This window comes from Pteropus alecto, unplaced genomic scaffold (genome assembly GCF_000325575.1).
Source record: "Pteropus alecto unplaced genomic scaffold, ASM32557v1 scaffold100, whole genome shotgun sequence".
Classification (NCBI taxonomy): domain Eukaryota; kingdom Metazoa; phylum Chordata; class Mammalia; order Chiroptera; family Pteropodidae; genus Pteropus; species Pteropus alecto.
The window spans coordinates 645,334-657,331 of NW_006430723.1; the positions used below are offsets into that span (position 1 = coordinate 645,334).

General features: G+C 40.7%; 2 protein-coding genes and 1 pseudogene across 4 annotated transcripts in view; all 3 read left to right on the forward strand.

Moving 5' to 3' along the window:
* Positions 1 to 1,529: 1,529 nt before the first annotated feature.
* Positions 1,530 to 8,287, forward strand: CUNH2orf78 (chromosome unknown C2orf78 homolog). Its single transcript, XM_006905236.1, has 3 exons — positions 1,530 to 1,629; positions 4,789 to 5,550; positions 6,372 to 8,287. The coding sequence occupies exons 1-3, from the start codon at positions 1,530 to 1,532 to the stop codon at positions 8,285 to 8,287; spliced, it is 2,778 nt and encodes a 925-aa protein (XP_006905298.1).
* LOC112483055 lies at positions 2,964 to 3,082 on the forward strand (annotated as a pseudogene).
* Positions 8,288 to 11,580: 3,293 nt separating the features above from the next.
* Positions 11,581 to 11,998, forward strand: part of STAMBP (STAM binding protein) — a 25,934-nt gene continuing 25,516 nt past the window's right edge. Inside the window, exon 1 of one of the 3 annotated variants that reach the window (XM_006905185.3) lies at positions 11,581 to 11,676. The gene's annotated coding sequence lies outside the window, so the exon portion shown is untranslated. Of the gene's footprint in view, positions 11,755 to 11,998 lie in introns of all 3 variants that reach the window. The other 2 variants (XM_006905186.3, XM_015593158.2) reach the window with 2 other exon arrangements.

Here is an 11,998-nt window from a genome sequence, read left to right on the forward strand (position 1 = left end):
CATACCAAAAAATGATATAAGTGAGATAATATGACATAAAACAAAGTGAAAAATATATTTAAGATCATTCTCTTAGGTGTACAGACTTTGTGACAGTTGCTACACTATTTAGCTACGTAAATATAAATATATATATTTACATTAAATATATATATTTACATTAAATATATATATTAAATTTTCTATTCTGTTAAAACAAAACGAAACCAAAATGTGTCAGCTTGTTTCTCACAGAAACCAAAAAATCCACATGAATCTCTTTTTAACTGTACCCTTTCACCTTGCCTGTTCCCTATTCTCCATGAATGTCCTCTTCTTTCTCTAACTATTCTCCTCTTCATTTTTTCTGGCCTTGAACCTAAGCATGAGCAGACAGAGAATTCTAGAGTCCCAAGATTCTACAGTGGCTGTTTGCAAAGGGGAAGAAGACTACAATAACTGCCACACTGGATAAACCTATGTGAGAAAGGAAAAGGGAAGTATTGTGAATGCCTTTCACATACAAAAGAGCAGGATGGCAGGATATCTTTGTGGCCCAAGAAACCAGAGGTAGCAAATTATGGGCAAAAGAATTGCAACCAAAGGCTGGAAAAGGAAAGATGTGCAATCAGCTGTGTTTCCTAGCTCTCTGGTATTTGCTTCTAATGGGCAGAGTTCATTTTTGGAAACATCGGGCACTGAAAAGAAGACCCCTGCTGCTGGAAGGCAACAGGACATAAGATTCATAAGTGTAAGAATGCAAAATCCAAGCTTGTCTCAGAAGCAATGTCTATAATGAAGAAGAGGAAAAAAGGAGAGCAGAAGAATGATGCAAGTTCGATGTGGCCCAGCCCAGCCCAGCCCAGCCCAGCCCAAGGAAGGTAGAATTCAAAAACAAACTGAAAGAACAGAGCCTTGGACCACATCATTTTCCACAAGGTGCACTCAACAAACTTCTCCCTACTCTTTAACCAAGTTACAAAAGAAGCTCCTTAATTCCATCCTTTGCTCCTTTACAGCTGCAGTAAATTCACTAATTAGATGGGATAATAGGCTATCAGAACAACTCTAATTGTGCAACCTAGATGTCCCTTTTCTTCCTCTCTATTAATTAACAGTATGTATAATTGTAAATATATAATATGTGTTATAAAGTATAATATAGAGAATATAAGCAACTACTAGTTAATTATATTAATGAATGTCCATAAGAAACATTGAGATTATTTCCCTAACATAAGAGGCTGGGGAAAGTGAGACTATCATATCTGTCTTGTAGACTATCACATCTATCCCTGAAGCCTAGCCAGTTAGGTGTGGTTTAACTCCCCTACCACTCCTTCCACCCAATCCTGTCTTCTTGTTGGGAATCTGACCTCCCTATTGGTTCTGTCATACCTTTAAACTGCCTGCTTTGTGACATCATTCTCCCACCAAACCTACCACCACCTGGTAGAAGGTAGGAGTTTCCATGGAGCTGTCTGTAAATAAAATTGGATCATCGCAAGTGACCAGTGACCAGTGTGACCAGTAACTTTCTTATTGGGCACATGCGCACTTTGGCTTCAGCCACTCAGACGTCCTCTAGTATCATCCCATCATCCCTTGTATCTGCAATTGATGTTTCTTCTTCTTCTCTGACCATGTCAGGTAAGAAAAGAAAGTTTTTAAAGTTTTTCATTAGATTTTTTTTGTCCCTAAATATAGCAGTAGAGTCAAAATAACATAGAATAATGGGGGAAAGTATTAAACTAGAAATCTGGAAATCTAATTTCAGTTTTGATTTTGACATTTACTAGCTGTGTGACTTTGGACAAGTCATTGACTCTCTTACAAAATCTGTTTTTTCCTCATCTGTTACATTAGGATATTAGATTGGTTGTTACCTCTAATCCCTTTCTTTTCTAATATTAAGTCTTAAAGGACACCCATATAGAAAATGAAATCAAAGACTTCTTGAGAGTGTTTCAACAGAAACAGAGAGAAAACCTAGGGTGACATAGAAAACCAGCAATATGTACACGAAGTCTCATGTGTAATAGTCTCCCACCACTAATATTTCAACTTTACTATTTTAAATTAAGTGCTATTCAAAAAGTAATATTCACCTGTCTTGAAGTTTTCTATCTAAACTAGGTGAAAAGAGAAAATAAGGAAAGAGTACGGAGAGTGCTGGGCTATAGGGAGGCAAGTATTAAAAAGTAAGGAAGTTTAGGATTGTTTTCATCAGCACAGCCCAACAGGAACCAAGAGGGAGAAGAAAATATAAGAATGAGGGAACAAAAAATAAAAAAATGAAGAGGGAGAGCATGGAGGAGCTCTCAAGAACAAAAGAAGAGGTAGTTTGGGATGACGGAATGTTGAAGGGAACTGAAGATTTTAAATTAAAGCAGAAAGAGCACAGGGTGAAATCTGCTCAGAGCAGGATATAATAAAGTTGATTTTAGCAAATGCTTACATTAATTGACTAAAAAGGAAAGTAAGGCCAGAATAGGGTATTACTAGGAAAGTATCTTATCAAAGAAGTCATATTCAGTTTGTGTTTGTGTTTTTCTGTTACCTCTCTGAACACAGATGGCACTTGACAGTTTTAAATATAAACATTTTAGAAATATATTTTAGAAATGATGCTTCCTATACACAAGAAACTAATAAAGGTAGTTATCTAGGAGGCTGGAAGAAACAGAATTTCCAGCGTTTCATTTCATTCTGATTTTTAAACTATGCAGATATTTTGCTTATTAAAAATAAAATTAAGTTTTTTTTTAATTATATCTCCTACCTTGAATCAGAAGGACTAATTCCTTTGTGTTACTGCAGGTTCCAAGTCAAAGCTGCTTTCATCTTTACAGTTATTTTCTTCCTAACTCAGAGAGCGTACTAACAAACAGCCATCATCTCTGTTTAGATTTTTAGCTACCTAAAAGGAAAAAGAAAAAGTCAAGCCCCACATCTCTAATTTCACATTTATCTAAAAACAGTTTTGCTACAGCCATGCCACCCTGAACAAGCCCGATCTCGTCCGATCTCAGAAGCTAAGCAGGGTCAGGCCTGGTTAGTACTTGGATCGGGGACCACCTGTGAAGACCAGGTGCTGTAGGCATAAAAAATAAAAAAAAAAATAAGGGATTGTAAGATGACAAGGTCCTTATAATCTGTGAAGTCAACCAGGGGTTGCCACACCTAAAAAATAAATAAATAAATAAAAATAAAAACAACTTTGTGGATTCCTCTGGGTTTTCCTACATTAATTTTTTAAACTTAGATTCTAGCAATGATGGATTTTAAGACTTTGGAGACAACACTTCCTTGGATGTTGAAGATGATTGTAATCTAGGTTTTAAGATAAATACAAAAATCTTCACAATACTTTTTAAGTGTTCTTTTCTGTTTATTATGTGGTTATGTTAATTGAAATATATATTTCTACTAGGCTTAATATCTGTTACTTGCTGGGTAACATTCAGAAAAACATGAATGAGCACAATGATGGAATTTCTTGCCACTTATTTAGCTCTCTGCTTTGTACTAATTTTTACCAAAATATTTGTCTACATACATTGGGGCTACCTATCCATTCACATTGATTGCGTTTTGCTGCTTGTTATGCAATTTTCCTGATATATCTTCTCTGTATGTAATGTCTAGGAATTCATTCAAAATCATCATCTTTTGTGGGCTGTTTTTTGGTTAACAGTATTCACTAAAAGAGTAGGTAATATTCACTTTTTTAATATTGCATGTATGATACAGAACTTCACTTATTAGTAAGTTTATTATGCTTTGATGCTTGCTACATACCCCAGTTTTCATTATCTCTATATTTCTTCTTCATTCTGATACATTTTTCATGATTTTTCTTTGTTTTTCTAGAATTTATTGTATCTTTTTTCATATAAATCATATGTAATATATCACTTATTCATGTATGAATTATTATTGTTATTATTATTATAACCACTTTATAGATGAGTAACCTAAAGCTCAGAGAGTTTAAATAACATTTTTCTCGCAAAAAGAATTTCTTGAGAAACTCACTCTCTGATAGTCATTTTGAGGTAGGATCAGAAACCAAGCTTGAAGCGGATAAGAATGACCCTTTAAATTTACCAACTGGAATGAGCTATATGTGAATTCTAGGGAACAGCATGTGAACTGCATAAGCAAAATGAGACACTGAAGATTACAGTGGTAATAGCTGTACTGTCTTCTAATGGACAAAAAAAAAAAAACACACACACACCTATTTAGAAGTTCTATTGCTCCCAGTTTGGAGCAATATAATGCTCAGAGCAGAGTCCTAGCAAGGAAGTCAGGATGCTTAGGTTATATAACCTGGTGACGGTATTAACATAATGAGAGAACCTGAACAAGTCTATCTGACCTATCTGAGTCTCAGTTTCCTCACTTATAAAATGAGAATGTTAGAGCAGAGGTTCTCTAAAGACTCCTGGGTTTAAAATGTTTCAATTCTAGGAAGTTGCATACAAGTCAATACTAGTGCAGCCTCAAGGAAAAGATAGGGCAGGGAGCATTTGCTTCTAGCCTAGAAAACCATGTACGAACCATACCACTTGGGTCTTTTGCACATTTGTGCCAAAGATGGGAGCACAGACAGTTAATACAAAAGAGCAGCAAACTGCTCTAATACTTACAACCACCATAAACTGTTTGATTTTTGCTATTTCAGTGAGTATTGGTATTAGAGACTTCCCGATAGTAACAACCTTAAGATAATGCTACTCCTCAAATATAGTAAGAGTTTATCAAGCCCATTGATTTTTTTCATCACCCTCTTGTTCCCTACAGAGAATTTCCAAAATCCACCTTTACTTGGAACTCCAAATTCTCTGCAGCTCTCACTTCCTGTAGTGAGCAATGCAGCATCTCTAACAGGAAGTGTCTGCAATTTCTCCAGAGTCTCTGCTCCAGCTGTCAATTCAGCATGGCTACTGCCATCAGCCTCTGGCACCTCTTTTCAGCCACTCATGGGTAGTGCCTACCTTTACCAACATTGTAGCACAACTATGTTGTCTGGAGTTACTGGTCAGAGCCAGATTTCCACTTCAGCCGCTACCTATCCAGGGATTTTTGAATGGGATATCACAAGGGGCACTGAAAAGAAGTCGTCATCACTTGGAGACTTCACTGTAACTGTTATTGATCAGGATGCAGCTGTTTCTTCCATGTCTCTGGCATCCCCATATGATAAAACTTCGGATGCCAACAATATGGTCCCTCTGTATCCATCCCTTTCTGCCAGTCTTGTTCAGGGGACACCATCTCAGATTCCAAATCAGGGACATAGCCTGTCACTTCCCTACCAGGAAGGAAGTCAGGTATATTACTATAATCAAGGCACACTGGGGCCTTTACTGTCTGGAGAAATTGGCCCCTGCCTGCAACCCTGTGGCTCCACATCATACACAGGGAGTAGGGCCTCTGCCCCTCAACCAGAAATGGTCATGGTACTGAAAGAGGTTCAGCCTACAAATGTCCTACCACCAGCCTCCGCCTCTGGAATCTATTACTCTGTGTCCGCTCAACCCATCACTGAGACAAGTTTTCAAGGTGAGTACAAACAGCAAAAAGAGAGAGAAGTATGGTCAGCCTTAAAAAATAAGGCAGATCTGCAGCGGGGAAGTGGCGAGTCCACAGATAGGTAGAATTTAAGTCCTGAGATTTCAATAACCACCGCCCTCACTCAGTGCTCTCCACTTTCGGACAGTATATAAGAACATCTAATAGAGGTGGTAAGGTGGGACATTGCAATGGCCATGTATGCTATATATATGAGAACCCCAAGAGCATACCCGATCAGTCCCACTGCACTACCACACGGTAATGAACTCCCTTCTCTGATCTATTGCTTTAGTCTCTTTGGAAGGCATTTCAGAATTCTCATTTTGATAGCGTCAGTCTAACTTTCCCTCATTTGCTTAATTTACAACGGGACATTGTGTTCCAAGATCTTGCCCAGAGCAAGCAGGCTGAGAATCTGTCCTTGCTTATACATTTCATCAGGAAGAGCTCCATTCCCTCTCCTAGTTTATGGTGTGAAGCATTCTTAATTCTCTTAGGAAAGTGGAAAGAATTGCAAGATTCCATATGAGAATGCTAAGCTTGTAAAACATTTTAGAAATCACTTTTATTTTTTATTTGATGTATCAAAACGCTGTGAAATATAAAGAAAACCAAGAAACAATGACATAAATGCTCACCAGTAAGAACTAGAACAGTTCTTCCTATATTTTAGCATAGGGCGCTGTCCATGATCCTTAGGAAGAGTTGGTAGAAATGCCTTTCCCATTGTCGGAAGGTGCATGATTGCTGCATTGGTGATAGGGGGAGCATCTTACCAGGGACTGACTTCTTCCTTGGTTCCTTTGTAGTGATGGAAACTTCCCTGGGGATGGAGACGTCCCTGGGATTGCAACCTCCAAGCCAAACATTTTGTCTACCACAAACTCCAGAATTGCCCAAGTCCTGCAGTAGCAGAAATATCCAGATACTTGAGAGTAACCCACCACCTGAGCTTGGGGACATTTCAATGGTAGCTCCAGTCCAGAGTTCTAACAATCTCTTAGCACTGCCTCCAGCTCCAAGCCAGGAACAAAAAGAGAATAAGAATTTGGATATTAAAATTAAACTTTCAAAGCCTCTGGATGCCTACCAGATTCCAAGAGAAAACCACGATCCCCCACTGCTCCCTTTAGAAATCCCTGATATTCACCAGCTCCTGGCCTGCATTGATCCCCTTGGCCAAGAAGAGCTGCCTGGTTCTGAAAATGCTGATCTGGGAAAGAATAGCCTGAGTCTTAAGGACCAAGGGACACTTGAAAATGGGATTGAATCTAATGATGATTTTGCAGACATTACTACACTGGTGGAGGATATTCACCTTCCTCAACTCTTCAATTCCTTGAATGACCTTGATCAATCCAAAAGTCCCAAAGTGATCAAAGTCAAAGATAGCAGAGCCATCGAGCTGAACCAGGTGCAGGAAAAGTCAAATGTCATAAAGGCTCCCTCTGATCAAGCTAGGAAGAACAAACATAAAGCCTCTGAGCCTATCAGTGGTGCTCCCAAGGCCAAAATCCAGGCTAAGAACCCACAGTGCCTGTTAGGGGGAGATGTGGTTATTTGCAATGCTGCAACCAGTGACAGGGCTCCTGTGAATATGGCCAAGCATTCTAACAGCAAACCTCAGAAAGTTGCATCCAGCAGGATTAGCAAAACTAAGAACCATGGGCAGGAAAAGACCAAAAAGAACAGAGAAAACAACTCCAAGAAAGCCGAAGAGAGTAAGCAGTCAGGAAACAAAGCAAAAGCAGAAGAGAAGCCAACCATTCCCAAGATGAAGCGGAAAAAAAATCAACCTGAACTGAGCCAAGAGACCTTCAAAAAGCCTCGAAGCTGCCTAGGGATGCACATGCTGGAGTCTGTGCAGGTTTTTCATGCACTGGGGAAGAAGAGTGATAAGAAAACTGGACTCTCTTCCTCCTGGGCCCTGGGAAATTCAGGCAACTCCAAAGGCCCTCAGCCATCCCCAGCTATCAAACGATGGCTGGATACCCCATGTGAGTGCAAAGGTCCTGAGAAAACTCAAGTCAAACCCCAGAAACCAGATGGCAGTTCTGAAAATGAATGTTCATCTCCATCCCAGTATGAGCTGCCACCTCCTGGGAAGGTCAAGTTGGTACCTTTGCCTTTTCCAACCTTGGACAAGCCTCAGGCTCGACCTGTTTCTCGCAGGCCACAGTCTCTGGCATCGCATCGGCCTGCTGTGGCTTACAATGCCAGGCCTGGTTCTACTAACACATCTCAACCTACTGCAGTCAATTCATCCCGGCCAGCTCCTGCATCTTTAACAGGTCCTGCCAGACCATCTCGGCCAGTTTTGAGCAACCCAACCCGACCAGGTTTGACGAACCCTACCCGGCCTAGTGTCTCTCAGTCTGCTGCTTCTAGGCCTGTGCCCTACAAAACATCATCCTGCACTTCTCTCCAGCGGGAGCCTGTTACCACTGCTGTAACCAAGGTCCAGTCTCCACCTAAGCCTCAAACCCAATATCTTATCCAAGACTTCGGCTTCCAACCAATTCCATGGAGGAAACCGAATGTCCCTGAGCCAGTGATGTCAAAGCCCATCACAAAAGAGCAAAGGCCAGAGCGGGAGGCCATGAAAAGGAAGGCTCAACAAGAGCGTGAGAATGCTGCCAAATACACCTCTTTGGGGAAAGTGCAGTTTTTCATTGAGAGGGAAAAAGATATGGAAATTGCTCGATACTACGGCTATGCAATATAAAGTGCTAGGATTGTTGCTGCTCCTTTAGATACCAGCTGTTTTTCCATAGATAGATAAAATTTCTCTATTTATTCTGATATATTTTAAAACAATAAAACTAAAATAAATGTAATAGAATTAATAGATGAGTAATAAAGAAGCCTTTTGAGTTTTGAAATGCTATTAACTGTGGTTTTTCTTTGGTGAGGGTGGGGATTAAAGGTTGTATGAGAAAGAATTGGAAGTTTGATGAGAGAATGAGGGAAAGGCGATAAAAATTGAGGAAAGAGGAAGAAACTTGGTCCAGGGTCAAAAGTGGAGAGATCTTCTAAGTTTACAAAAAGAAGCGAGAGTGGGGAAAATGGCAGAAGCAGCAGGGTCTGAGATTAGGGTTAAAAGAGTAAAATTTGAATAGGGTGAACATGGCAGAAGATGAGTCTAGGTTGGCCAGGAGAAATGTAAAAAGTCTCTCGTGGAGGCAGGCCTTATGTCTCACAACCACCAGATAGGTATTTTAGAAAACAGATTCAGGACACATTTCCAAAAGGTTTGGGTTGCCTTTTCCATGTATAACTGTAGTTGGAAAAAGTGAGTACAAATCAGGGGAATCAGACGAGTGGAAAGTTTGGGTTGCCTTTTCCATGTGTATAACTGTTTGGAAAAAGTGAGTACAAATCAGGGGAATCAGACGAGTGGTAAGAGTGGAAAGGGCTCAAAGTTATTCCTGGGGAAGCTGCTAACAGGGTCCTAGTCAAGTGAACTGCTACAGCAGGAGGCCCACCCAGAGCAGGCATGGGATCTAAATGATCATTTACTCAACACCTATGCAACAGGCCCACTAATGCAGTACTTCAGTTAACCTTCACAACATGCAAGGCCAGTGTCACTATGCCTCGAGTGAAGTTCAGCAATGGGCTGAGGTAACATTGCATGTGGTGGAGCAAAGCCTCAATTGGAGGCTTATATGCCTCCCCAAGTCCTCAATATTTGCAAGTGTCTGTACAGGGCCAACATAGCTTTCAGAGCACAGCATCCAGAGGTTACTGGTAAATGAGATCAAACTTCGGAAGGGGCCTACATATTAACTTGAGGGGCCGATCAAGTCCCCCTCCATCAACCGGCCCGCACGTGCCACCTTTTCTAAATACCGCCATCAACTGAAGCCCACGAGAAAAACCCGCCGGAAGCGTCCATGTCCACTGGTTGAGAGCAATGGGCGCGCATGCGCACTGGGCTGCTGCTGAAATAGCCCGGAGGACGCAGGCGCCAGCCAGTTCAAAGGCGCTTCTTCAGAGACCTGCGGGCGGCTGGAGGAAGCAAGGGATCGGGGAAAGTGGGGGTGGGTGGGCATGAAAGGGAATGGAGTAGAGGAAGGGGAGATATGGAGATCCTCACCATGAGAAAATGTTTTAATTTATTTTTTTATTGAGATTTAATTTACATACCATAGAATTCACCTTTTGAAATTATGAATTCAGTGGCATTTAGTACAATCACAAGCTTGTGCAACCATCACCATTATCTAACACATAACATTTTTATCAACCCAAAAAGAAACTCCCTTAACCATTAGCAGTCACTCCTTGCTCCTTTCTGGCTCCAGTCCCCAGCAAGCACTAATCTGCATTCTGTCTCTATGGATGTGCCTTTTCTGGACATTTAATATATATAAAATAATACAATATGTGACTTTTGTGGCTGGCTTCTTTCAGTGTCAAATTTTCAAAGTCCATGTTGTAGCATGTGTCAGTGCTTCATTTTTATAACTGTGTTATATTCTATCATATGGATCTACCACATTCGTTTATTCATTCATCAGTTGAAGGACATTTGAGTTGTTTCCACTAATAATTTACATTTATTGAAAGTTTATTTTGTGCCAGGCAGCACCAGGCTAAATTACACATTTCACAGATAAGGAGATAGGCTTGGAGAGTGTCAAATATTTGCTCAAGATTAAGATCTAGCAATTGGGGGAGCTGGGGTTTGAACTCAACTAGTCGGACTTCAGAGGTAATTCACATTCATTCCATCATTCAACTAATATTTATTAAATATTGCAGGTACTCAATAAATGTTAGTTGAATGATGGAATGGATGTTTTTCAGAGTAGAAATATGTGCAATTCTATCTCACATTCAAAGTTATAGTGCCTGGTCATACGCCGATATTTTTGCAAAGAAAATACATAGACCAAATATAAAATGACAAAATCCTTCAATCCAAAGTGTCCGATTAGAATAGCCCTAAAATTCCTTACTTCATTTAAATCTTGCTGAAATTTGTAATTTTGAGAATGGCACTGTTACTTAAAAAGGCTTTGAGTTATTAGGAAATAAATTATATAATTCACCTAAATAGCAGGTAACAAAAGAAAATATGTCTCAAATAAAATTGACCCTTTATGTACACATTTAAGCATTGCATTAATACACATATATTGAAAACCTTTCCAAGCACGCATAAGAATTCATTTTCCCAACTAGATTTTTTCTTGTTGACAGAAGATACCACTCTTGAAACAAACTGTAGGTGGAGCTCCAACTCTGAGATTCATCCTAATGTTACTAGTTTTACTGTAGCCGCCTTCTCAAGGAAATTCTTCATCAGGTAATTCCAACTCCAACTGAAAAGGAACATAATTTGCGTTCATTTGTTATACACAAGTGTAAAAGATCCCAGTGCACTTGCTGCATTTCCCTTTTTTCAAATAGCTTATCCCATATCTTTTTCTAGCTTGCAGGACACTTTTGGGAAAAGGCTGTTCATATATTCATACATACACATATACACACACAGAATGTGCTACTCTATTTGTATTTGGTGTAAATAACCGTCTTATCCTGGGCACAGAGGCAAAACCTGTGTCATACAGATCTTTGTGTCCCTATTGCTCTGTACAGTGACCCTTAGAAATTAAACATCCATTTTAAATAAATTTTATTGGTGTTCTGACATTACAAATTAACTTTAAGTTCTTTTCTAGGCTATGAAAAGTGACTGCCTAATACCTCAGGCCATCAATTTTGTGTAGAAATTAACACAAACAAGCCAAAATTTTCTGTTTTCCTTTCCCCGATTTAGAAACCCTGGTTAGTTTAGCCAGGTACTTCAGATCAGCAATTCCTCTTCAATGCTGGATTTGTACGTGATAGAGGGACTGACAGGCAGCCCCACCCCAAATGAAAATAATTCTAAAAAACAAGTGCTTTCCTTTACCAAAATGGCCGCCGTCGAGCTCTCTCCTCATTGGTCGGATTTTCAGCAGGTGGCTGTTCTAGCCCCGCCCACCAATTGCCCACAGTGTCCTAAATTCTTGGGATTGTAACTCTTACAGACCAGCGGTAGTGGGTGGGGCGGACACCGGATGTGACGTTCACGGAAACGCCGAGTGCCGTCCGCAGGGACAGGTGGGAAAGGGTCCCCGGAATCGAGTGGGGACGGGGCACTGACCGTGGTCAGACTCAAGCGGAGTAACCGTTGTGAGTGTGAGGCCTGCAGCTTTCGCCGCCCCCTGGTCCCCTGCCCAGCCCGTCGCGCGCGAGGCCCCTGGCGGCTCCGGTCCCCAGCCAGGCCCAGCGCGTCCCCGCCTATTGCACTTGAAATACCCGAAGACCGGGGATGATTTTGTCCCGGATTGGCAATTTGGGCTTGAGTTCCTTCAAGATAGGGACCTCAAGCAGCTGTCAGGAGATCCCTATTCACTGCGTACGCCCCCTCCGTTCATTCCTG

Coding starts and splice junctions, on each gene's coding strand:
- CUNH2orf78 (XM_006905236.1), top strand. CDS start 1,530: ATGCGCACTTTGGCTTCAGCCACTCAGACGTCCTCTAGTATCATCCCA. Junction 1,630..4,788: donor TTCTTCTCTGACCATGTCAG/GTAAGAAAAGAA, acceptor TGTTCCCTACAG/AGAATTTCCAAAATCCACCT. Junction 5,551..6,371: donor CACTGAGACAAGTTTTCAAG/GTGAGTACAAAC, acceptor GTTCCTTTGTAG/TGATGGAAACTTCCCTGGGG.